Raw genomic sequence first — 27,658 nt, forward strand, 5'->3', positions numbered from 1 at the left:
TGCGGGAGCGGGGAGATTGGGTAGAATAGGAAATTCATTACAAAAGAGTATCTTCTTGAATCTTCCAAGCTTTATGTTCTGCTCAGGCAAACAGAATACCTTTTAATGGAACAGAAGCCAAATGGCATTTTGCCCATGTTCTATTAAGCACATATACAGACAGTTCAACATGATTCTTTAAAGTTCATTGCCATTACCAAGGACTTTGGATTCAGAAATCTGTAAATATACTTATTGACTCTTAATATCTAAAATGACAGATGGCATAGGTACATCTTTCCCTAGAGTAGAGAGATGGCAATCAATACTATACCTTGAATTTCTCTCGGTCTAACTTACTGCAATTTCCTGAGAATCACAACTCTTCTAAATTTTCCTCCAGCAACAGCAAGAATATCCCTGTGGGCAGAAAAATCAGGCAATTCCATCTGGGTCTTCCTCCTGGGGCAAACCAAGAATGGGCAACTTGGAAGTCCCTGAACAGACTCAAAAGTGGAGTTGGCAGATCAAAAGACAACCTGGTGAAATGGCACTACCTGGAAGAATCCTCCTCCTTGTGCTATTATGGAGCAGAACAAACAACTTGGCATCTGTATGCTTGGCCACAAATGCCTCATGCGCAGAGGAAGAACTGTTTGAAGTTACAGACAATGTGGTCGGTGTTGCCAGCTTTTGGTCTAAAATTATTTAGCTGCTTGTGCTTCCTTTATTTTATCAGTTTTATACTTATTTATTTATTTATTTATGCAGTGCTTTTGACATGAAATTAAATAAATAAAACTGCAGTGATAATTACAGATGATAAAGAAGGCCCAGGAATGGGACAAGCAAACTTGCTATATTACCCAAAGAAAACAATTTCTTGACTTGTACATTGACAAGCTCAAAAAAACCAATACAAAATTGTGTCACAGTACATTGTGTTTTAATTCGTATACGGAGGTTGACCTAAAATCCCTTCGAGCTCAGAGCCAGAAACAGTTTGTCTTGTATCATCCAAAAACAACACATATCAACAAACTTCAATAAGACCCATTTATTTTTAAAAAGGCAGTAATAAAACAAAACTAAAATAGTCACAAACTTCATGTTCCTTATTAATATCAAAAATGCCCATCTAAAACTATTTTGCCCTATCTATTAGCCAATGTCTCGGTAAAAGCTAAAAACAGCAGTTATTGTATTGTTAGCTTACATATATGAAATAACATTCTGTATTGAATAGTTGAGAAAACCAGGCATTCCAGATGTTATTGAACTGCAGCTCTAACCATTGATCAGCATTAGTGAAGGCTTATAGGAAGTATAATTGAGCTACACCTGGAGGGACACGCTGCCCATCCGTGTTATAGAACATTCACTGAAACTGTTATACTCCAGGTGCCACTAGAGCCCAGCCTCCTAGCAGGAAGACCCACCAATTCCAATACCTTCCCTGCATTTCCATTATCAGATGGTCAGCACATTTAAGCCATTGTTTTTGTAAGGTGCTCTGTATTGTATGACTCAAATGAACTGTTGAAATGGCAGCCACTAGAAGACAAAGGAGCAGCACCACCCTAAGCGGAATCCAAGGCTGTAAGACAGAGGTCACTATGTCTAGGACACCCTCAAATCTAGATCCCTCCATGAGCACAAATTAAAATTGCATTTCCTCAGGTTTTGAGAACAGATTTGTGGAAGAGTAACTGGACACTTGTTTCTAAGTTTGTATTTCCTTCCAAGGTCCTAGGCATCCTATTTAAACTTTTTATATAAAAGCCATGGTGTGCATTTTAAGAAAGGTGCTTAATGTAAATCTAGAATACAATAATAACTAAATCAAACCAACAGGGAACATGAAGCTCACCATAAAAAAGTAGTTTTCATTAGAAAACAGCCGCCAGTACACAGAATAAAGCACTCATGTTCTAAAAGCAGTTCAGTAAGTATGTGAGGAACAAAAAGAAATACACTTTAAAAGGGACTGATTAACCTGATAGCAGAGAGAACTAGCCAGTTTAAAGTTCAGAGACCACAGGTTAGAACTATAGGAAAGTAAACAACACAATAAGTTGCTGAGCCATCAGAACAAGTGGACCAATATGATCTTCTAACAAATTCTTATTACCCATGGAAAGCAATTTTTTAAAAATACATTTTTAAATATTAGAAACAGTTTTGGTTTTTGTGGGTAAGGGTATGTTTTCTGTAGCATTCCCTAAAACAGTGGTTTTCAACCTGCAGGTCCCCAGATGTTTTGGCCTTCAATTCCCAGAAATCCTAACAGCTGGTAAACTGGCTGGGATTTCTGGGAGTTGTAAACCAAAACACCCAGGGACCCACAGGTTGAGAACCACTGCCCTAAATGCTCAGGTAAAAATGGACTACTAGGACTCCTATGTAGTTGATTAGCACCACATTTTAGAATGATAAATCAGAAGCAAACTAATGGATTAAGCACACCCAAAAACATTTAATATAGCTATTAGCTAAGCCCCATCTTCTCTGCTGCACGATTCAGTTTTGTAAATGCATAAAATCGTATAAAATCCAGTTCAAAGCAGTTCATCTACATTCTGAAACTGGATTATATGGCAGTGTAGATCCAGCCTTAATCTCTAGATGTAACTAAAACAGCAGTCTGTAGTATGATCATTTAAATGGAATGATGCTATGTTGTACCTATGGACAGGACATTTAGGTATGCATTGTGCATATACATAGGGAAGACTGATTGAATGATGATGTTTTCCCATCCGCTTGGCTTTGCCCTCAATAAGCAAGCTACTGATCATTCTGGAGGAAGGAGAGCAATTAATTTAAAGACGTTTCCATCACATCAGAAAACTCGGGTGAAATTTTAAAGCTGTTTGCTACTGACAAGAAACACTATGTACCAGTTTTCTATTATTATTGCCCAAGTTCTGCTTTGTGGCTGAAGCACAATTCAGGTTCAATTAGCATACTAACAGTCCACTCTACAAGTCAAGTTAGCCAAAATACTTGGATTTAAGCCAAAGTTACACCCATTTAGCTTTAAAAGGACACAGCTTGTTCAAACTTTGGAATTTTAATTAAAATGCATTCAGATTTTCAAGACCATGCCAACATAATACTGCCAAGTTTGCTTTCAGCAAAAGCTTCCAAACAAGAATCCTGAAATTTGGGGTAGTAATGTCTGTCTGAAGGTCACCATTTGTAGAACTTGTTTTTGTATGTGAGAAGTGTTAACGAATAACCTGGCACTATGAAACCCCTTTTGTTCCTAGGCCTTAGGGGAAGGCTGTATGAGAGAGGCCCCAAAGGATTTATAAATGCTCTTTCATTATGTTTTCTGGCAAGGTACTTTACAAAACAGGTTTTATCAGATACAGTTTAAAAATCCCAAGAGACATCCAGGGTAGAGTAATAACATACTGTAATGCATGGACTATAAAATAAAAGAGCGAGAGCTTTAATTTATTGTCCAACCCCAGGAATAACAAGAACAGAGACAGACATTGCATGAAATAAGGGCAATCGGAATCGGAAGGGGTGTTGCCATTTTCACTCAGCAAAGATTTGGCCCATTGGCTACAAAGAGAAATTTTAAATGCTGAATCCTCAGTCATTTTAAGGCCTATCTGCATGAAACCTACCTCAATTATAGATCCCATTTACAACTGCAGGCCTGCCAAGTTTTAAAACAATTCACCAATCTACTGATTTTTTAGAATTGTTTTAAGTTTTAACCATAACATTTTTTAAAATAAGATAAACCACAAAAGAGGGTTCTGGGAATTGTAGTCACTGGTTGTGTCCATTCTCAGCCAATCAGAGCATGGGCACAACAAGTCTTTTTATTGGCTGTGAAACACAGAGAGAAAAACTTCAACTCCCATCATGCTCCAAGAGGAACTCAGAGACTTTTCAATGCCCGTCCCATGCAAGTGCTGCTAGGAAAGTGAATTCCCAGCAGAGCCCTCTCTGGAGGAGGAAACTTTCCAAAAACGAATAGATGGGTGCTGCTGCTGCCAGGGAAGGAGAAAAGATGCAGCAATAATCCTGTCTTCTACAGTAGCCTCCAGCAGCCCCTGCCTCGGGTATATATCCTCTCTAGTAGTGATAAAATCTGACTCTCTTAATTCATTTTGCCAGGCTTTTCGGCTCCCTCCTCCCAATTTTCGGAGATTGTATGAAATGGACAACTGAATATTACAAATAATTTTAATTCAAACTGATTCAAGCCCAAGCCTAATAGGAATCTAGGGACAGGATTTGTATGGAATGAAAACAATAACACACTTTCTCAGGATGCTAATGATGAATATTTTAAAATATGAGCAAATGGATAGTGATTCCCATATGTCAAAAGAAGGCCAGGGTTCACTGCAGACCCAGAAATAATAAAAAATAGAAGGCAGGGCTGGCTCAAGGTATTCACTCAAGGTTTTGAGATGGAGGAGTGGCTTCCTTGGGCAGCAGATCTTGTGCATAGAACTGTGTCTTCTGCTCATTGCCCATCAAGTCTCTTTCAATGGCTGGTGCATTTTCCTTCATATGTGGAATGGGGAGAGGGCTGCATCATATTGGACTCAGGCATAAAAATATTATACACAACCACTGATGAAATACAATCTTCAGGAGCAGAAATTTGACACATGAATTCCATAAATCAAAAAACTGAGGGCAAACAAGACACGTGATTTATCTCTGAGTTTCTTTAAATAAGACTCCTACATTTAATATCTAATTGTTGTTCTATACTGCATTTTATAACTGAAGGGAATGTGGATTCGAGCATCTTACTTGTTCTGAACAGAATGCTGAAAAAATAAAAAGTCTGTACACCTCAGGAACCAGCCTACCCTCTGCTATTAAGATTTTATTAACTCAAGGTTTTGAGCTAGTCTCTTGATGGCTATAAATTTCAACAAAACTACTGAATTTGTGGTTCTTTCCTAATAGTACAGAAAGAGAATCTCATAAATTATGTGTTCTAACATTCTACAGTCATACATTTCAGATTCTTGCCTCTTGGGGCTATAATGTTTGAAAGGGAGGCAGTTTTCTTGTGCACACTGACACACTGGAGTCAAGCAAGGTATAATGCCCCAGAGAGCACATTGTGTCCTCATAAAGGTTTCCTGCCTTGAGGGTGGAGATATGAGTGTGTATGGGATACTGCCATTTGTGGCCTGAAAGGCCTGTTTAATTAGGAAACACTATATACTCATTTAAGGAGTGGAAGGGAGGAACGTACAAAATGACTCTCAGGCCAATTGGATGGATCTGTGGGGAGATGGTGAGAAAATTTGCTGGACAAGGTATGGCTCTATTACATCCTAGATGCCAAGGATATTGCTTTGCCTTCATACTCATTCTTACACACACACACACACACACCATGCACAGAAATACATACACAGAAACCCTTTGCTGTTTCCGCACAAGACAACAGGTTAAACAAGAATTCTCCATGTTTTTAAGGTTTTAAGCTGATCTACCTTCATCTCCACTGGGAGAAAAGTGTATGTAAAAATATCTGCCTCTATAACTCAAGGCTAGACTCGGGCATTCATCTGCCAACTTAAAATACAGAGAGGTAGGGAAAGCTGCTAGAATGATGTTTCTTTTCCCCTTCCCCAAATAATGACATATCACTATCTACATTGGATACATTGGGATTTTCATTTCCAAATAGTGGTTAAAGAGAACATGGTGTGCTATTCCCACAGATCGCTTACTGGATAGTTCATGTCCTTTTGCCTTTTCTAAAAATATCAATTATCATTTGACATGAAGTCTAATTTAGAAGATTGTATTTATTCACTTAACCATGGTTTTTCAATTCAGCCGAGATGATACAGAGAGCCTTCTTGGAAATCATAGATGAGATTAGGGATGAATTTCCAAACTTACTGAGACTAACAAGTTCAAACCAGGTAAAGTTTCTCAACCATTTTATTTCTTTGTTATTTGAATGTTTGCTGTATTTATGAAATGGCCTGTAAAAAAAAGTTGCATTTTTCATTTATCCAAAATTTCTGCTGTAGGCTAGATTTCAGAGGAAGAAACTGGCAAATAATCTCTGAGTACAGTCAACCCTTCACATTTGTGGTTTTGACTTTTATGGATTTGATTATTCAGGGGTTTGATTTTAAAATGTTCTCTCTAGTCACCCTGGAGGACGTAGAGATAATGTATGGATTTTTTTTTCGTATCAGGAGCGACTTGAGAATCTGCAAGTCACTTCTGGTATGAGAAAGAATTTACCGTCTGCAAGGACATTGCCCAGGAGACGCCCAGATGTTTTACCATCCTGTGGGAGGCCACGCTCATATCCCCACATGGGAAGCTGGAGCTGACAGATGGGAGCTCACCCCGCTCTCCAGATTCAAACCACTGACCTTTTGGTCAGAAGTTCAGCCAGCACAAGGGTTTAACCCATCATGCCACAAGGGGCTACTGCTGAATGGGTGACCTAGGACAATGGTCGCAAATCTTTTAGAGACCGTGTGCCCAAACCAGGAGGGAGGAAAGCCTGGGAAGTGGACAAGCGGGCGGGGTGGGGGGCAAACTGGTGAGCAAGTGGGTAGGGGATAGAATGGCAAATGAACCGGTATCTTGTTCAGTGTTAATAATCTTGTAAACTGGATTTATGAATTACCATTTATGGTTGTCGCATGTTGTCCCTCCAATCTACCCTTTCAGCAATTCAGTTCTCCCCACCAAAAGGATTTCCAAGGACATTTGTCTTGTTACCCAGTACCTTAGAAAACCTTCTTTTGGAAAACTAGTCTATGCTACTGAAATAGTGAGTGTTTAGAGTAACGCTGGAAGACAGCGCTACCAGAAATCCTAATAGCAAACACTGAAATTGACTGGAGGAAAAGACCTAGTCAAAAAGAAACAATGCATATTCATTTCACAAATCAGGAACACTGTGGATAAGAGATAGAGTCAATAATACAAAGCCAATCATGGTAGATGTGTACTCCACACCTTTTGCCTGCTGTTATTGAAATAGCAGGATTCTGAATCCCCTGAAGAGCGACTGCAAATCACCAAGAGACCTATCAACACATTAAACTCTATTCCCCCAATCTTAATGCATCCAGATGCCTTTTTCTGCTCTAACATCTCTCATAGTAAGTAACTTGACTTTTTTGTTGTTCTTTTGTGTTTTAGCAAAGTGATCGCACCGTGAAGGAATCTGGGACAGTTATGGGAAGGGTATTCTCTTCAGCTCATGGAGTCATCATTAGGAATGGACTAACTAAAATTTCTCGGTCTTCAAAATCTATTGCTACATTCATACAGCCACAGCTTGCTAAAAAGTTGGCAGAGCTGAATATGGTAACACGCCGTCTCTTGAATACACTAAATGGTCCCAAGAAACCTCTATTCAGAGTGAAGGTAGGGAAGAAACTGGGTCGCTTTATCTGCCATATTTTCTATGTGCTGTTCTATATAAAAGCCTTGAGGAGATTGGGTTGGATCCAGCTCATCATAAGTTCTTATTAAATTGAGTTTATTTCAAAGTCTAGATGCAACCCTACATTTCAACAGCCAAGCCCATCTTTTCTCTATTAGTAGTACAGTGTCTAGTTTTTCCAGATAAGGAGCATTCCTGGCCTCGAAATTACAGGTCCAAAATCTAATTTTGGCCTCTGTTCATGTTTCTAAGCATGATACATTAAACAGCAACCATTGTCCCTCGGAGATAAAACATGAACAATAAACATAAAATCTAGCAAATGTGAAAACATTTATCTGGCTGGAAGTTATATTTTCTGAGCGTCTACTCTAAAAAGGAAAGAAAAGGTTTTGCTCTGCTCTTAACACCTTCTGAATCTCCGCTTTTCAAAGAACTTGTAATCCAACCAAATCTCTGCACTTTGTACAGTAAACGGGCTAAACGTTGCTGCTCTAAAGAACCTAAGATAAAAGGAAACCAAGATGTATTTACCATCATGTGCTATCTGGGTTTTGGAGCATAGGCTGGCAGTGGGGAACTTACAGTATAATTATATGAAATCCCTCATCACCCAGAAAAGCAGAAAGCATGGGAAAATATGCCTTTGCAAATGAGCATTACAGCTGAGGGGTGGGGAAACTGGAAGAGAGCAATGGAAGGGGATCCCTCCACATGCTAAAAGCTCTAGCTTTGCTGTAGCTGCTGATGAACTTTTGCCATGGCTCTTTATAGGAAAGTTCCCTGATGTAAGTAATTACATCATGATGTAATTCCCTGATGTAATTCCCTGTTGTAAGCAATTACTGGACCAAGGGCAAGTATTCCCCTACATCATTACCAGAGTCTGCTGCAGCAAAAAACGCTTACAACATCTTGAAGATGAACATTACGATGGCATAGGCTTTGTGAGTTAAAGATGACTTCCAAAATGCATTGTTTAATCACCTTATGCCTACTTATCAATGGAAAAACAATTCCACTGAGTATTTCCAAGTCAATAGGGTTGCAATTTTATGTTCTGTTGAAATAATTGGGAATGAATCTAGGAACCTGCCTAATGTGCTAACATTGTAAACCTACCTAAAATGCTACCAAATCCATCCAAAGTTAAGTGGTTTCTCCTACTAATTTCAGTGACAAAGATATGTTCATATTTTTTAATCAATGGGATTTAATAGGCTCATTACTAAATTGCAACGTGACCAAGAAGTGTCTTGCTTGATTTTTCTCTTTTCAGAATAGTACTTTGTTCTTTTACGATGTCATTTCTTACCCAGCAAAGACTGCCCTCACAAGTGTAATGTGTGTTTCTTATGCCACATTAATTTTTCTGGTAAGTTAATCAATACTGTTATTCTCAACCTGCTTTTCTTATGTTCACCAAATAGAATGTTATTCTTAGCTGATATATGTATGACTGCGTAATTGCTTTTAGGGCTTTTATTAAATACATTTTATCTCATTTTTTAATGATACTGATGGTTACCTTTGTGTCTTGCCCTTTAAAATGTCGCATTGAGATGAAAAAGATGGCTAACATAGTACATCATAAAATGCCCTGGAGCTAGAACATACACTGTAAATCCTGTTGCAGTTCAGATGGAAATATATATGCAGGCTGAGTATCTCTTATCCAGAACTGAAATATTCAAGACTCCTAAATCATCCACATAGGTGACTGAGATGGTGACACCATTGTTTTTTGATGGTTCGATGTATACCTTTATATTATTTTTAAAATATTGTTCATAAAATTACCTTAAGGCTATGTACATAGAATGCATATGAAACCTCAATGAATGTTGTGTTTAGACTTGGGTCCCATCTCATTATGTGCAAGCAAGAATTCCAAAATCCAAAAGGAAATCCAAAATGCAGAACACTTCTGCTCCTAAGCATTTCAGATAAAAGATACTTTAATTTTCATACTGTTCTTCTCATTGGTGGTGGCCATTAACATTTAGGGCACTTATATATAGCATAAGAAGTAGAAAGAAAAATACAGTAAGATAGGAAATGGAAGATGAATGCAGCCTGAAGGTCACCACCCTCTGCCATAACATTATGCGGTAGAAATAGGAAGTTTCATCTGGAACCACTCCTCATTAGGCTTGTGCACAAATTTGGTCAGTTCCTTCTGGCCAGTCTGGGCTGTTTGGCTTGGTCTGACAATCATAACGCTAAAGGACCAACCACTAATTTTTTTGCCCAAAACAGGCCTGTGGCGTCCAGTTGCGGCTACCTCCTTTCTTTTTGGCTAGAAGGAAAAGCACGAGGGGGAGAAAGCCACCACTCCAGGCAGGGCAAAGAGAGGGATTTTTAAAGGAAGCCCAGAGTAGGATAGCTCCAGGTCGATCGCTCTTCCCTGGGAAGCCTCCTTAAAATGCCTTGGCACACTGCGTGGCCGTGCTGCAGGGAGAGAGCTCTGAGCTCAAACCGAGGCTCCTTTGAAAGGTAGAAGGAAAGGATCCCAGAAAGGATAGCAGGAAGGGGGATTTTTAAGCCCTTACCATAAACCTGATCTCCTTTAAACAGAGAAGGGATACGATAGCAGGAAGGGAGTATCTAAAGCTCTTACTAGACTTGTGCATTTCTTTGGAATGCAGGGAAGGGAGGCAGCTGCTAGAAGGCAAAGGATCCCAGGAAAGATGCTTCCTTAACCCAGTTCCTCAAACCCAGGCTCCTTTAAAAGGTAGAAGGAAAGTGTCCCAAGAAGAAGTGACCCCATCTCTCAAATCCAGGATTCATTGAAAGGAAGAAAGGAAAGGGTCTCAGGAAGGGTATTTTCTTGTCACATGCCCCAAAAAAGAAGGAAAGGGGAGCATCGTAGGTTCCCAATTGCTGCCAATGGGCTGGATCTGGCCGTATTTTTCATTATGTGCAAGCAAGAATTCCAAAATCCAAAAGGAAATCCAAAATGCAGAACACTTCTGCTCCTAAGCATTTCAGATAAAAGATACTTTAATTTTCATACTGTTCTTCTCACTGAAAATGACAGTTTGGTGGTGCACCCGTTTTTGGGAGCCTTGCAAAAATTGATACGGGGGACTCCTGAAATTTGGCCAGCAGAAACAGATCAAGGTTGTTATTGGGAATGGTTCAATTTATGTCAGGCAGCTCAAAGTCCAAACCTCTTCAAATGCCAAAAGAAAAAATATGATTGTCTGAATCTATCCCAACAAGAGCTGTGATAATTTGCAATTAATGTATTTTGCTAGAACTAGTAATAGATCACAAAGGGTGCATTAACACTATAGAATTAATGGAGTTTGACACCACTTTAATTGCCATGACTAAATGTTATGAAATCCTGCGATTTGTAATTTGGTGAGGCACCAGAACTATTTGGCTAAAAAGGCTAAATACTCTTTAATGCTACAACTCCTATCATTCTATAGCATTAAGCAATGGCAGTTAAGATGGTGTCAAACTGCATTAATTCTATAATGTAGAAGTACCCAAAGCATCCTCTTATGTTAGCCAGAAACACAGTATTTTTAAAAAGTCCATTTCTTTAGACATATGTATTTTATCAATACAGGCAATCTTCATTAATAAAATACTGGGAAAAATAAAAAGCCTTGTTGCAACACAGAAACCTTCCAGAGGAAGCAGCAATGATAATGTTGATGCGGATGGATTTCCTAGAGCCAGTGAAGCAGCAAGTATCCCCATACAGCAAGGATCTTCAGAATTTATTATGAAGGCACCAAAAAATGGAGAGAGCATCAAAACGCTGCTTTCATCTATGGATCAAGAAAATTAACTGCAATGCTCCCTTAGAGTGTGCATATATATATGTGACCTTTCTTCTTATGCACAGACTGATTTATTAAATGCATGCATGTAAAAGCAAAGCTAAATATTGTTCAGAATATAAGGGGGGTGTCCTAAATATATATTTGGTTGAAGTTACACTTACAAAATGTATCTGTTCCGACAAAATTCAACTTAAGAACAAAGGTACTTTGTTAATGTAGATAGGTTCTACATGAACCTATCTTGTTCATAACTCATACTGCATTGCGTCTCATACTGCAAAAATTGCTGTTTCGGGTATATTGGCCCTGTCTACACTGTTGTATGATGCAATAAACTGCATTATATGGTCAGTTTAGACTCATATAATGCAATTTAACTGCATTGAATTGCAAATATTTATCTACACCGACCATACAATGCAGTCTGAAACTGTATTATATGGCAGTGTAGATGGGACCACAGCATCTTTTAAAGCACTGGTTCCCAACTTGTGGTCCATGGACCACCAGTGGTCTGCATGAACTAAAATATGGTCTGCGGTCTCACTGTTACTACACCGTTGCAACTAGAGTGATTGGTCTCTTGAAACCCTCTTAGTGCTGAGGCTTATTAAATATGGTTTTCTGTGGGCGAGCAGATGGCAACTACTAGATGGCATATGTTCTGTATCAGAAACTAGAGCTGATGTGCTCTATCCAATGCAATTTTCTGAATCAGCACCCCAAATAACCACACCAAATCTAAAGTTTACCAAAAACTGATTCGTAACCCTTTTGATACTAATGTTGGAATGTGGTCCTTGGTCAAGTGCTAGCTGGTAAAAAAAAACAACAGTTGGGAACCACTGTTTTAAAGAAAGGGCTATCTAAACCAGATAATTACTGGAAATATAACACCATATAATTCTTGAAGACACATTTTGGAGCTATCCTGCAGCTGACTCATTTTGGTGTAAGTGGATCAACTTTTAAATCTTTTAAGATTTAGAGATATGGATGTCCTTTTGAATTACTTACTATGGAAACTAAGAAAGGCCTGAAGGAAATGATTTTACATGTCCTTTTGACTGCTAAAAAATACTGAAAAAACAACACTTACCTCCACCTATGATTCAATGAAATAAGGCAGGTAACATTTGAAAAGAATGATATTCAGATGAAACTTACAAATTGATATTTGGTTAGCTTGTAAGAAACACCACTAATGTTGTTTATCCTCTTTTGGGTTTTTTTCTGCTTTTTATACTGGAATATCATCCTTGTGTACTTCAACTATTTTATTTCACAGTAGAGGCTTGCTTATCTAACCTTTGCTTATCCAACATTCTCTCTTATCTGACCCCCCCCCCCCCTTTCCTCCAGCATTTCCCTTTCAATTAAAGGAGCACTCCCCAACTCTCTCTCCATTCCAAATAAGTGAAAAAGTCAAGACAAGGAGGAGGAGGAGGAGGAGGAGGGAGGAAAGGGCTGGAAAGAGGCAGGAAGGGAAGCAGAAGCACCCTCCTTACTTCCTTCTGTGATTTCCACGCTCCTCTTCTGCATCCGGGCACTTCCTGCTGGGTTGCTCTAGTCTTGAGGCATTGCTTTGCCTTAACCTTTTGAGTCCCTGTTCTTAGTATTCTAGGTGTCTAGTGCCACGTCAGAAGGGTGACAGTAGGAGACTCCGTATTATCCAACATTTTTGTTTATCCAATGTTCTTCCAGCCCTTTTATGTCAGATAAGTGAGACCCTACTGTATTTAAATTTAAAAATGAATGTGGAAAAATTTCTCATTTCCATTTAGCAAATGTAAAGTTTATATATACACAAGCAATCCTCAGTCTGAAAAGAAAGCTTAGTGTGTAAATATTCATGCCTATTGGAAAGAAACAATGGCATGTTTCATGTAATGGACTTTTTAAAAAACGAATTGACTCTGAAAACACAGAAAAGTGAAACCCAGTTTAACAGTAGGATGTTTTAATTTTTTAAAAAATAGTCCGACATATATGCAAGAAAAGCAAACTTTTCTGCAAGATTTAACTAAATCCACACATTTCTGTCAGATCAAGTTTAAAAAAAGCAGAGTTAAAAGACAAAGAATAACAAATATTTTAAGCAGCTGCTGATCATCACAAGGTCATTTTGGATTTGTAGTAGGATATGCTTCATGTACTTCTTTCCTTAATAAACTTATAGGCTATTCTGGCTGGCTCTGCCAAGGAGTATTTTTGCAGTCTTTTTCATCTTAGCTCACTCTTTTGGATACATATATTATTTTACTAGTTTGTGGCACAGATTTGACTTAAAAGCAAAACTCCGATATTCTTGAATGCAATTCCAGAATGTATAAGGTCAAAGAGATGTCATGAAACAAAGGGCAGTGCAGATGTCTGGGTCAATTTGGGTGTTTTTGTTCCTGGTATTGAATTGTATTTGTCTGTCAGCTAGCCACATACGATGTATAAAGGGCATATGGCTCTTAAAAGCCCCACCTACACAACAGCGGGTGCCAAGCTTATGCAAAGCTACTGTGTAAAAGGGTCTTTGTTGCCTGTGAACTCTTTCCTGTACACAGATTCTGACTAATAAAAGAAAAGGGCTCTGTTCACAGGCTGAAAAGGACAGATTTTCTTATTTAGCAGAACTGCACAACCCGATTAAATGTTACAGAGCCCATGTGGTCACTGCTCCAAATTTCTCTGTATTGTGACAATGTAAATGTTAGAATCATAGACTTAGAAGAGACTAAAGTGGCCATTCAGTCCAACCTCTTGCCATGCAGGAGAATACAATCCAAGCACTCCCAACAGATGGAGTGCTTGGATTGGATTGCTTAAAAACCCTCAGAGAAGGAGACTCAGCCATACTCTGAGGTAACATATTCCACAGTTAAACCCGCTCTTATCATCAGGAAATTCTTCCTAATATTTGTGGGGAATCTCTTTTCCTGCTGGGTTGGCCTTTAGCATATTAAGTTAACCGCCAAGCTACAGTAAATCTTGCCAACTGAAAAGTTGACAGTTCAAAGCCTGGGTCAGGGTGAATGCCTGACCATTTAGCCCAGCTAACTGCCTACCTAGCAGATCGAAAATGTTAGTAGATCAATAGGTACCACATTAAGAGCAGGGAGGCAATAAAAAAGGAGGAAGTTTACAACCTCTTGGCACGGAAGATGGAGCAACAGCACCCCCATCCCCCATGGCCGGAACTAAGCACAGCCTCCAAGAAGCCGAAGCTGGGGAAGACTGTCTGTCTGTCCTGTTGTTGTATAATCAGCATTGAATGTTTGCCGTATATGTGTTCTGTGATTCACTATGAGTTCCCTTTGGGGTGAGAAGGGTGGACTATAAATACTGTAAACAAACAGTAAATAAATATTTGAATTCATTGCTCTATGTCTTGGTCTCTAGAGCAGCAGAAAACAAGCTTGCCCTCTCCTCAATGTGAACTCCTTTCCAATATTTAAACACATCACCTCTTAACCTTCTCTTTTCCAGGCTGAACATATCCAGCTCTCTGAGCCGCTCCTCAAAGGGTTCAAAGTTATTTTTAATAGACACATTGATCCACCATCCCGCATCTCCACATCTGTTCCAGGAGCGACTAGGTATTTGTACTGCCAACTACATCAAAGTGAACCACCAAATACTGTAGTAGTGGCACCATTTATGGACCAATGGTTGGCAAAGAAAGATGCCATAGCGTATGCAGGGAACAGAGGAAATAATGCCCAATGGGAGGGCAACAACTCTACAGCTCTCCTGTAGAGTTTTATCACCCTTCTAGAAAAGTTTTACAAGCCTTAATAGCTAACCCAATTTCCCTGCAGCATCAGGAGAAAACATTGTGGGTGAATGGTGATTGGGCACTCTTGGTAGTCTCCTGAAGTAGAAACTGGGGCATTTTGCCACAACTGGCTGCCACAACTGAGTCTGACCTCATACAGAATTCAAACCTGGAAGTGGCTGTCTGGTCCGGTTTTGATCAGTTTGCAAAAATGTTGGTGAAGGCATTTTTAGTACAGTACAATCTACAGCAGATGCTAGCAATGCAAATCTGACCTCCAGACTTGCTCAAGTGGTCAATTACAATATATATGAAGACAGAAGCAAAACAGATAAGCTAAGAGTTAAAACACCTATACTTCCCATGGCAATGTGGATGCTTGGAATCCATTCATAAATAGATAATTTGGCCCATTTATTTAAGGCAAGCATAAGCATGTGAAAAATAGCAGTTTGTCAAAACCTTGTGCATCACATGGGAAATACGAAACAGAAGGTTAGCAGGAGGCATATGCCAAAAAACAAAAAGGGACAAGTGATATCCTTTTTTGAACTTTTCCTTTCCATACTTTGGTAAGGCACTCCACTTCTTTCCAGAATACACTCTCTGGATCGCTCATTAGTTTACTGCACCACCCACATGTTCACACTTCATCGCACACACCAACACATTCGCACCTCTTGAATATTTATTATTACAGTATTCAGCCATAAGACACGCAGATTTCACACATCTTATTTTTCAAGAGAGATGGAGCAATTCTCTGAGAGACAAAGTCTTCCCAATTATAAAAAATATGATACAATTATCATGCAAAAATAGCATCTAAAATTACACTAACACTTTAGCACCGCAATACTTTCTAAAAGCTTTTTTAAAGATTCAGAGAGTGGCATTTGAACATGAGAGTTTAAAGCTTTAATTGTATCAATGTAAAAAAAAATCAACATTTTACATACTCCCTACATACATACTATACTGATCTTTTCTTGGCGAAGACATCAATACATCTTTGTTTTCTCACTTTTGAGAAAGGCTAGAGGTTTGTTTATAATCTTATCAACTTAATATCATATCATCCTCGAAACTTCTTCCCCTTTACATGATTAATATAATGTATTAAGGCCGTTTTATTTAAACACAACTTATTAAGAAAAACAGAAGACATCACTTTTTCACAGGATAATTTATCCTCTTATTAAACTTGTCTGCATAATAATCAGACTCTTTGCGACAGTCTAAATCTGAAAGAGTTACATAAACATTTCCACCCTCAACAGCAACACTATGAGTCCTTTGCTTTACTCCTTTTGATCGCCATTTTGGGGATGAAGACGGCTCTCTCGGGTTTACTGCTTGATACAGTCCTTCACCAGTAGCCAAAGTTATTTTGTACTTGTGCCAGGGACAAACAATGCATGCCTGTCCATTGATATCCTATATTTATACATGGAGAAGGGAAAAAGGAAGAAGAAAAGAAATTACTACCCACTGGCTGCCAGTCTGCTACCAGGCATGATTCAAAGTGCTGGCTTTAGCCTATAAAGCCCTAAACGGTTCTGGCCCAACTTACCTGGCTGAATGCATCTTCCCTTATGAACCTGCTAGGACTTTAAGATCATCCGGAGAAGCCCTGCTCTCAATCCCGCTTGCGTCACAAACACATTTGGTGGGGATGAGAAACAGGGCCTTCTCAGTGGTGCCCCTCGGCTATGGAATACCCTTCCTGGGGACATTAGATCGCCCTCCTCCCTCTTAACATTTTGGAAAAGAGTCAAGACTTGGTTGTTTGAGCAAGTGTTTGAAAATGCAAGATAAAAGACATAGGGATTGGAACAACTGGACGACGAGATGGGACAATGTTTTTTATTAAGAGACGCAAATGATCTATGTATTAATATTCTTGTTATGGTTTTATATTATGTGTTAATGTTTTAAAATGTTTTATGGTGTTTTTGGGCAATGAATCATTGCCATTGTAAACCGCCCTGAGTAACCTGCGTTCTGAGAAGGGCAGTATACAAATACAGGGAAATAAATAAATAAATAAACTGGTTTATGTGGGGGAGGGGCATATACCAGTGGAATTCCATACAGCCCTTTCCTCCTCCACTAAGGTTTCTATTTACAAAAGGGACCCATGTCTCTAGTAATTAATTTATCAATTAAATGAATAACTGATTAATCATTCCCTCAAATTTGCATTGTACAAAGTGTAAGGCATCAACAAACTTAAATGAAAAAATGGCAAGGAGATCTTCAGATCTGTTACTGCGGTGGAAGAATAGCTAAAGTGATGATGGAACATTTGGCTAAACTACATGTAGTTCAACCTTTTCTTCATACCTTTCATTATGGAAACAGTATTCACCTTCCTAACTACCATTTCATTCAGTGATTTTGTCAGCCCTATACATTTGTTGTGATCAACTGTCACTAAAGCAAAAAGTTACAAATAAACAAATAGCTATTTTTCTCCTGAGATATTACTGTCTATGAATTTCTAAGTCTTCTGGCATGGTTTTATGGTTAACTTCCACTGGAAACTGTCCAAAAAGAAAGTTGGCCATAGGGCAACTGGAGGATCTCTTTAATCAAATCCATGAATGATCAAATCCACAAAAAGTCAAAAGACGAGTGAAAAAATAAGGATGTTTTCCCATGCTGCCCCACCCCCTTTCTAGATACTTTGAAAACAGAGATATAACGACATGTGACAGAGCCCTTCCTGCAAAGCAGGGAGACTTCCTGTCGGTGCTCATCATAAATCGTTAGGAATGTCTCCAACTTCCTTAATGGAAAGTACAGTGTTCCCTCGCTACTTCACAGTTTGCTTATTGCAAACTTACTGTTTTACGTTTTTTTAAAAAGTAATGAAGTAATAAAACTGGGGGGGGGGGGGGGGACAAATACCACTCACCAGCGGCCTCCTCCTCCTCGCCGCCTCCTCTGCTCCCCGCTCCTTCCTCAAAGAGGATTGCACTGAGGCTCCCCCCCTCCTCCTCCTCCTCTTCCTTGGAGGTCCCTTGGGTGCCGTTGATGCCACTGCTAGGCTGTGGCCTGGTCTTCTGCACTCGGCGCTGAGGCCTTTCAGGAAGACCCAGGTCTTTCTAGCTGACAAATTACTTTGGCACAAAGCAGGGTTTTCCTGCTTTGTCCCAAAATAATTCATTTTTACATGGGGCATCATTTAGATGACCCACTTGAAAATGTGGGAGGGTGTGCATTTGGGTCCTGTCTGGATGCCCTAATTTTCTTTTTTCACTGAAATCTAAATAAAGAGTAAGTAACCCTGAGTGGGACATTAGTATACAAGGTGAGTGGAACAGGAAGGTTTTAAACCTTAGTTGCCTTCTGTTGCTTGTATCCCCTAATTTGGCACACTTTTGGGCAACGGAAGTTAAAGTGGGGACTGATCTGGATTAGAGGAGAATGGAAATATTAAAGCCCCACCTCTCTTAGGGCTCTAATTCACAACAAGGTACCTATGTTTCCAGTTTTCAGTAAAAAGCAAAAGGCTAGACCTCTGAAAATGAGATAGCCCAATCGCAATTACATCAGGACAACAGCATCATTGTTTGGGACTAATCATATGATGTTGCTCCTTTCTTGCCATGTCTGGAAAGCGTGTCTTTTACAAACACAAATAATCCATTAAGGATCTCCTTTTGTAACAGAAACAACTTTCAACAGCTAAAGACACTTGCAGGAACACCTCAGCAACTGAGAGTCCAAAAGTGGTCGACTAATAACCAGAACCTCAAGCCATGGCTGATACCAAATGAGAGACTCCCCGCTGGGCACACAGGTGACTTGGTAGGCACTGGACGGACTGCGCTCTGGTACCACAAGATGCAGAGCCAACCTTAAGAAATGGGGCTAGAACATGGAATCTGTGACAGGCAAGTGTGGAGAAGAGCAAACCACAGACTACTTACTACAGTGCAGTCTGAGACCTGTCACATGCACAATGGAGGTCCTTCTTACAGCAACACCAGAGGCGCTCCAAGAGGCCAGCTTCTGGTTAAAGGACATTTAATATAATGGCCAAGTTTTCAAACTTTGTGGTTTTTTATTGTTTTTAAAATACGTTACAACTGTATCCTTGGTTCGCGCCTGATACGATAAATAAATAAAACAGCTACAGAAGAGGAATGATACAATGTGCTAAATATCCCACTATAGTTGTGACCCACCTTCCTCTTGTGATAAAATCCAAAGACAAAACAGTCAGCTAGTTATTCAATATTTAGAATGTAGCTTCATAAAATGCACTAAATGACTATGCAGTTATCTGTGTCATTATATTTTTGCATAAATTGTACTCTTGGTTTATCTGAAGATTTTGGATGCCACTCAAGTAAGGATGTACTGTATTTACATACCTCTATTTCTCCAAGATGTAAAGGACCTCCTGCATCTAATAAAAGAGGGAAAAACAATGGAATTACAATAGTCATGATGGCAGTAGCACTACTAGAAGCAGAACAATTCTCAATTGACATGGCTAAGGAATGCAAGTGGGAGGGTACTGCTGATTTCATTTTTCATATGAGTTTTGACTGGGAAACTAGTTGACTACTGTGGGAATGGAATACTGAGCCAGATACAGTCTTTACTCCAAATCCAGAAGGGCTGTTCTTATTTATATTCTTATTCAGTTTTGCTAAACCCAACATTGTTTCACAAATATCAAAATATTCTTTGCTGGAGATCAAAATGTATATTCTGCAAAAAATTCTTACGATAACAACGGCAGTCCATAGCATAAAACCTTCCAGCATGACAGAAAACAACAACCTCTCTGCCATGGACAGTAACCATGGTTTTTCGTTGTTTTTTCAGATCATCTTCTGTTCCGACACAAACTGGGCTGCTCATCTTCTCTGTAAATGTTTTGACTGAGCTGTCTTCATTCATTCTGCAAATAAGGGATGAAATCTGCTACATTAAAAATAAAGATGACATGCAAAAATAGACACAAGAAAACCATTCTATACTGAAGTGGTTATTTATAGCTGACCTGCAGAACTGGCCAGCCATGCAGAGTGATCCATGAGAAATTCATTATACAGTACCTTTTGTTCTTTATGCCTGAGTGGGTCTACAAAAATTTAGGGAGGAGGGAAGGTTATACTTGTCCTTGTTGTTTATTTATTGTTTATTTGAAACAAATCCAGAATGCAACTATTGGGGAAAATCTCCACCCATCCATCCTGGATTTAGAAAAAGGCTCCTTTCAATAGTCAAGGCAAGGACTAGTACTATGACCTCATCAGACGGGGGACAAATTGGTGGCATGTTCCACTCCGCTGCCCCTTGAAGCATGGAGCCCGCTGGCTCCCATTACACAATGCACAACTACTTCCAACAGAGGTTCGTGTTTAAATGGGCAGCAAAGTGGAGCATGTTGCCACTGTGGCAACACGGGAAACTTCCAGTGTTCTGCTAGGAACAATTGGGGGGGGGGGGGAAGCTGGATGGTTGACGCTTCCCCCCGTGTGACGCTCAGCTGGATGAGTTGGGCAGTGTGGGGCGTGGGCTGATGGGTTCCCAACATGCTCTACTGGAATTGCCACAATGTGTGGCAATTCTGGCAGCCTTTATGATGAGGTCCCTCTAATCTTTTTTGGTCTTTTCCCTCCAGCCATTATCTCTGCCCAATACAAGTCTGCTTGTCCAATCGGAAGATTGCTGTCCACTTTGTTTTTGTCCGCTTTGAGGAAATTAGGCTTAGTTGATTTTGTGTCGTTTTTATTCCTGGTATGTTTGGCTTCATGTAGAGAGAGAGAGCATGAGAGGGAGGCTGGAGTGAGCACAGTATGAAGAAAATGATGGTTCTGCCTCTTCACTTTGTGCTTTCTTGCCACAACTTTGTGCTCCTACCATTGATCTTTTTATTGTTTTAGGTTTTGCCTTACTGTTACACTAGCCACACACATTTTGTTGCCTCACATGTGCTTCCTCGTCACAACTTTGTGCTTCTACCATTTTAAGGTTTATGTTTCTTCTTTATTGATCCAAGTGAATGTGCATTTATACATTGTTTGTTATTTATAAAGTGCATTTTCTAATTAAAAAACACGTAACAAAAAAATGGAAGGGGGGGGGGTCTGGGCCAGAATGAATTAATAATATTTCAATGGGAAAATTCACTTTGAGATAAGAGCATTTGAGTTAAAAGCTCTGTTGCACTGAGCAGACATGGGAAAACTTCAGCCTTCCAGGTGTTTTGGATTTCAGCTCCCACAATTCCTAATAGCTAATAGGAATCCATACATCATATGGAAAGGAAAACCCAACAGATATCTCTTTGGAATTGGTGCAATCCTTATTCATTCCAGCCCATCCACTGTGTGAAAAAGCCTGCTAAGTTCAAGTTCTTGGCAATGTTTATTCCTTCTTTATTTGTTCAAGCCAATCTGTTTCTTGTCTAGGTTCCAATTGCTTGACAGTGATCTGCTGCTTTCATTAGAGCTGTCTAGCAAATGGGTGTTATTCAGAAATTATGCCTATTGCAAAGAAAATATACCCACCCACAAACAACTGGTCTTTAACCTAACTAGTGATAAATATAGAGGACACATCCTGAGTGTGTTTACTATTCATTTAAAGGGAGAGGCACTTCAGGCTGCTACCTTATGCCAAGTCTTATCTTTTGCCATTGTTGGCTGCACTGACTTTCAACAGATGTTTGGGGTGTAGACAAAGATCCTTTCCAAGCCAATTATAACTTAAGACCTACATATCTAGGGGCCTCGATACTTTGACAGAGCATCTCTTCCTATATAAAACTGCCCATGAATTGAAGGCTGCAGGAAGGGCTCTCCACTGTGTCCAATCACTGAAGCAAATAGCTAGTGCTTTAAATTGGATCTATTGTATATCCCCATGAGGTCCTATGAAAGAATCATAGGGCTAGCTAAAGACATACTGGCTGAACCCAAGAGCCAGATGGCACTCTTTTCTCATTCCATGTAGTAAACCTATATTGGCAGCTCACTTTGTATGTAGTGGGAATACATCTTCTATGCCACTAGAAGGCAGCAGGCTCCCTTTGGAAAGTGGGGGGAAAGACAGGGGTGGTTGTAGACCTGGCCTTTACGTACGCTTCTCTCTACCAACACCTTGCTATTGTGTCCCAGCATCTCCTTCAAGAGCCTGAGTCTCTCTGCCTAATGGTCAGAGTGGCCCTAGTAGAAAAATCCCCCCTGAAGAAATTTGACTTGTGCATAAGAGGTCTTTGCACCAACAAAACAATACACAGAGAACAGGCACCATGTCAGACTACACAGTGGAGCCATTGAAAATCCACAAGCATATGGACAATTTCTGCAGAAAGGAGGAAACCATGACAATGAAGTAATTTGATCACCAGTATTTTAAAAAATTCTAAAATCAGGATAGTAAATAAAGAGCAACACTGGAATTCCTGACAAGTATCAATTGGGGAGAGTTAACACCTCCCAACAAAGGATCCCTTGGGCAGCAACCAGCCAGACTTTGAAGCTGCAAGGGCATTCAATGCTAATTAAGGTGGCAAATTGCAACATTCACACTTGCCTCCAACAGGCAAGAGTTCTGGAGAATCCACAGATATATTAACCTCACTTGCCTAGTTTTCTAACAGACCTCTAACAGATGCCTGCCATAGAAGTGGACGAAATGTCAGGAGAGAATGCTTCTGGAACATGGCCATACAGCCCAGAAAACTCATAGCAACCCAGTCGTTCCGGCCATGAAAGCCTTCAACAACATAATTAATTGGATTTTACTCATTCAACCTTTTCTGTGAAGTAAAGGCAGCATGCATGTAGGTACCACCCATAAAGGTCAATGAAAGCGAGCATAACACAAACAGGAACTGAAGATTCAGGCCTAAAAAGCTCACTGGCCATGGGACAGCATTCAATTTATAAATAAAAGGTTTGCTACGAACAAACTTAATGGTACACTCTAAGCTTGGCATAGGCAGCTCCGCTAATGCATCCCTTGGAAAGCTCATTCTGCACCACACACCTTACAGGAAGATGTGTTGTGTGCTTTCCAAGGTATACAATCATTCTGAGGGCTTCCAGCGACACGTTTGGCACAGTAAGATGTGCCTCAGAATTCCCAGCAACAACCAAGGGCTGTTCTATTATGATCAATTTTGTAGTTATGATTATTATATCGCTTTCTTTCAATGAATCCAAGGCACTAAATACATGACAGAATTCCTCTCAAACTTGTCCTTATCAAAGCCGGGTGCTATATGCTATTGACTCTAATCCTTTTTACAGAAATGTAAAGTCATCCTAACCTAATGAATTCATTGCATAATATACAGTAGAGTCTCGCTTATCCAACATAAACGGGCCAGCAGCACGTTGGATAAGCAAAAATGTTGGATAATAAGGAGAGTTTAAAGAAAAGCCTATTAAACGTCAAATGACGTTATGATTTTACAAATTAAGCACCAAAACATCATGTTTTACAACTAATTGACAGAAAAAAGCAGTTCAATACATGATAACGTTATGTAATAATTACTGTATTTACGAATTTAGCACCAAAACATTGCAATATATTCAAACAGCTGTGTATCCAGGCGAGAGGCAGACAGCATTAGATAATACAGAACGTTGGGTGAGAGAAAGTTGGATAAGCAAGACTCTACTGTATTATAACACAAAAATTAATAAAAAATAAAATGGGGAAAAATAGTATTTATTCACCATTTGAAAACACTTCTGAATTTCACCATCACTTATCTGAATAAGGTCAGATTTTAAATATAATTGCATGGTGTATAACTTAGGGGAAGGGGCTGATCATAGATTCAAGGATGATTGAGATGTGAGGAAAAGATCACCTAGCAGATAATGAATGAAGAAGGTTTTCCATAGCAAAGAAGGGCCAGAATATCCCCTCTTGGGTATATCTACTCCCCTCTCTGGGGAACCAACAGATGTGTGGCAATAAGTAGGAACTTAAAAATTGCCCAAATAACCAGAAAATGGCTTTCTTTTACACACAGAACTGATAGCAAACCCCCCTGCTGCTACCCCAGTCTGCAAGAATCAACAAAGAAATGGAGAAGAAGGACCACTACTTCCAAATGGAAAGTGAATGAGATCACACAGTTACAGTACTTTCTGAAATGTTCTAGAGCAGTTCATTCCTGCTATTCTGTCACTTTCCCCCCATTAAAATAATTCATTTTAAGACCAATCTATGCCGTGCAAGGCATGTTCTGTGAAAGACACTCATTATAATTCCCCCTCAAATAATAATTCACTTCCCAAATATCTGGCATCACAAAAAGTGAGATGGCCACAATTATTCTCTACTGGAATGTCTCAATTTGCTGTGTTCACTCACCCTTGATAATTTTGCCTAGTAAACTCCATTTCTAAATGTTCAACTTTAGGTTTAAATTACTGTACTTATAGAACATTTGGGACTGAAATAAACTTTCTTACTGAGAGGCAATGAACGCCCCTTTTTTTGCCCTCCGCACCACTACACCCCTGAATTTGCCCATTCATGGGTATGATTATGGCAATTTATAATGTGAACAAGATAATAGGCCATGTGATGCTATTGCATTTCAGAATTGAAACTTAAAATGTCAACATCAGATCCATGGGTGAGCTCCTAAACATGTATGGTTTATCATAGAAGGATGGTGCTAAAAAGAGCACATGGTGGATATATTGAACCAAGTGGTGCTTTCAATAGCAGCAGTAATAACAGACAAGCACCTCAAGCTGAGGATTACTTGGGAAGGAATCTCACTGGAGCATTACAGCACACCAAAATACCTGTGAGTTTCTCTGGAGTGTGCTCTGACTTATAAGACTATCAAGCAAAAACTGGGATATTATTTTGTATGAAATAATATCATACAAAAGCTGACTGGCACAACCTGGGGATCACAACCAGACACAGTGAAGACATCTGCCCTTGCACTTTGCTACTCTGCTGCTGAGTGGCATACCCAGTGTGGAATACATCTCACCACATTAAAACTGTGGATGTGGCTCTTAATGAGACATTCCTCATCATCACAGGATGTCTATGTCCTACAACATTGGAGAAAATATACTGTTTAGCCGGTATTGCACCACCTAACATCCATTGAGAAGTGGCAGCCCGTAATGAAAGGACCAAGGCATTGACATCTCCAGCCCATCCTCTGTTCGGATATCAGCCAGGATGCCAACAACTTAAATCAAGAAACAGCTTTCTCTGATCTACACTTAAGCAAGCATGAGTCCAGAAGTGGCAGGCTAAAACCCAGAACCTCAATCAGTAGCTGATACCAAATGAGAAACTCCCTCCTGGGCACAGAGAAGACTGGGCGACTTGGAAGGTGCTGAACAGACTGCACTCTGGCACCATGAAATGCAGAGCCAACTTTAAGAAATGGGGCTACAAAGTGGAATCCACAACATGCGAGTGTGGAGAAGAGCAAAGCACAGACCGCCTACTACAATGCAGTCTGAGCTCTGCCACATGCACAATGGAGGACCTTCTCACAGTGACACCAGAGCCACTCCAAGTGGCCAGCTTCTGGTCAAAAGACATTTAGTACAATTCCAAGTTTTTAAACTTTGTGGTTTTTTAAAAAATAATGCATTACAACTGTACTCTTGGTTTGCTTCTGATACGATAATAATACGGATTTGTATTCCAGTGCAAAAAAATGTAAGTTACAATAGGAAAACCGGTCTTGTGTTTCAGTTTAGAGGGAAAATCAGGATACACATAATGTGAGAAATTAATTAATTAGCTGAAAAGTAATGTATACTTTTCTGAGTGAATGAAGCGACCAAGTAAGAGACAGAGTAGAATTACAGTCCTGTATGTATCAATTCAGATGTAAGTCCAATAAGGTTCAAAGGGGCTTACTACCATATAGGATTACAGATATGTCATTTAACTGACAGATCAGCCATCTGCATTAGCCTTTTTTTAGGGCATATATTCCTTCTAATTCACTGCCGCCAATAAATGCCAAATGAGTTCAGTGAAGAATACTATCATGAAACTTGTACAGCACACAAAAAATGAACTAATATATATAATCAGAAGACAGGTCTTAATATTTTGACAATGTAACATGTTGTGAATAAAAGCACATATGCCACAATGTTCAGACAGAACAAGGTAATTACTGAAGCTATGTTCCATTCTTCTATATTACAGATCCCTAAAGGCCTCTTAGGGCCCTTCTGGACAGGCCCTATAGCCCAGGATCTGATCCCAGGTTTTCTGCTTTAATCTGGATTATATGAGTCCACATTGCCAGATAATCTGGGATAAAAACAGAAAACCTAGGATCCAATCCTGGGATATAGGGCCTGTCTGGAAGGGCCTTCAGTGAAATACTGTTATTTTAGAGCGTTTTGAACAATAGTATATGTGAGATAAACCAGCAGATTCATACCTCCCAAGAAGATCACAATAGTAACCATTCAGGGTGGCACAGCAACCGAAGAAGATCGTGGAATGTCCTAGCAATGCAGATAATAAGTAGTTTCTAAACCACAACTGAAATTCCTAATCATCCCATCTATTGCATATATAGTCCACGGATACGCAGTGTTCTTTAGTGGAAGTCAGAACATTTCTGTAAAGCCTGCCCATACTTAATAACGTCAATAGAGTCACATGGAGGATTTGACAGAGTAGTAGAAGATGCCTCCTGCCAGAGCAGATAAGAGGTTGGGACATTTAACTGTTTGCAATTGATAAAAGGGTCATCTTAAGTTCTGCAGAGTGTTACTGTCACTTTCCTCCTCCTCTACACTTATAAAGTAAACCCAGAGTTCTCTGCATCACAGCACGAAAAATATTAATGATGCCTCCACTTTAGCAACACAGGGACACAAGTGATTTGCCAATTTTGCATGAGTCAAAGATGAACCATAGCCGAACTCCTACATGAGCCAAACCATACTTCCTGTCACGACTCTTCAGGTTGTTCAGTCTTTGGAAAGAAGCCACGTAATTTAGCAAAGAAGCACTGTATTCATTAACTTTTCACAAAAAATAAAGAACAATGTACACAATTTCACTAAAAGGTTAACAGTAACAGCTGTGGAGACCCAAGGTTCCTATTACTGTGGAATGAGGCCCTTCCACTCAGCTGTAAAAATTCACATTAAAGTGGGTTATATGGCAGTGTGGACTCAGATAAACTAGTTCAAAGCAGATACTGTGGATTATCTGCCTTGATATTCTGGGTTATATGGGTGTGTAGAAGGGCCCCAAGACATTCCTTGTGGCTAAAGCTTGGGATCATCATGTATTTTTGAGGTCTCATCTACACTGCCATTATAATGCAGTTTTTTCCCCATGCCAGGAGCGAGTTGAGAAACTGCAAGTCACTTCTGGTGTGAGAGAATTGGCCGTCTGCAAGGACATTGCCCAGGGGACACCCAGATGTTTTACCATCCTGTGGGAGGCTTGTCTCATGTCCCCGCATGGGAAGCTGGAGCTGACAGATGGGATTTTACCCCACTCCCCAGATTTGAACCGCCAACCTTTCAGTCAGCTGTCCTGCCAGCACAAGGATTTAACCCAGTGGTTCTCAACCTGTGGGTCCCTAGGTGTTTTGGCCTACAACTCCCAGAAATCCTAGCCAGTTTACCAGCTGTTAGGATTTCTGGAAGTTGAAGGCCAAAACATCTGGGGACG

General features: G+C 39.8%; 2 protein-coding genes across 5 annotated transcripts in view; one reads left to right on the forward strand and one right to left on the reverse strand.

Moving 5' to 3' along the window:
* The first annotated feature begins 5,227 nt into the window (after positions 1 to 5,227).
* Positions 5,228 to 11,389, forward strand: SPATA9 (spermatogenesis associated 9). Its single transcript, XM_060760815.2, has 5 exons — positions 5,228 to 5,288; positions 5,818 to 5,906; positions 7,153 to 7,380; positions 8,679 to 8,774; positions 10,983 to 11,389. The coding sequence occupies exons 1-5, from the start codon at positions 5,228 to 5,230 to the stop codon at positions 11,205 to 11,207; spliced, it is 699 nt and encodes a 232-aa protein (XP_060616798.2). The 3' UTR covers positions 11,208 to 11,389.
* Positions 11,390 to 13,174: 1,785 nt separating this feature from the next.
* RFESD (Rieske Fe-S domain containing) overlaps positions 13,175 to 27,658 on the reverse strand; it is a 30,483-nt gene continuing 15,999 nt past the window's right edge. For 3 of the 4 annotated variants that reach the window (XM_060761799.2, XM_060761800.2, XM_060761802.2), the window contains exons 2-4: positions 19,717 to 19,892; positions 19,357 to 19,391; positions 13,175 to 16,408 (exon numbers count right to left, since the gene is read on the reverse strand). In XM_060761799.2, coding sequence (XP_060617782.2) covers positions 16,139 to 16,408; positions 19,357 to 19,391; positions 19,717 to 19,892 — 481 coding nt within the window. In that variant the 3' untranslated portion in view covers positions 13,175 to 16,138. Of the gene's footprint in view, positions 16,409 to 19,356; positions 19,392 to 19,716; positions 19,893 to 26,405; positions 27,199 to 27,658 lie in introns of those variants that run through there. The other variant, XM_060761801.2, reaches the window with a different exon arrangement.

The sequence above is a fragment of the Anolis sagrei genome, chromosome 2 (assembly GCF_037176765.1).
Source record: "Anolis sagrei isolate rAnoSag1 chromosome 2, rAnoSag1.mat, whole genome shotgun sequence".
NCBI classification, from domain to species: Eukaryota; Metazoa; Chordata; class Lepidosauria; order Squamata; family Dactyloidae; genus Anolis; species Anolis sagrei.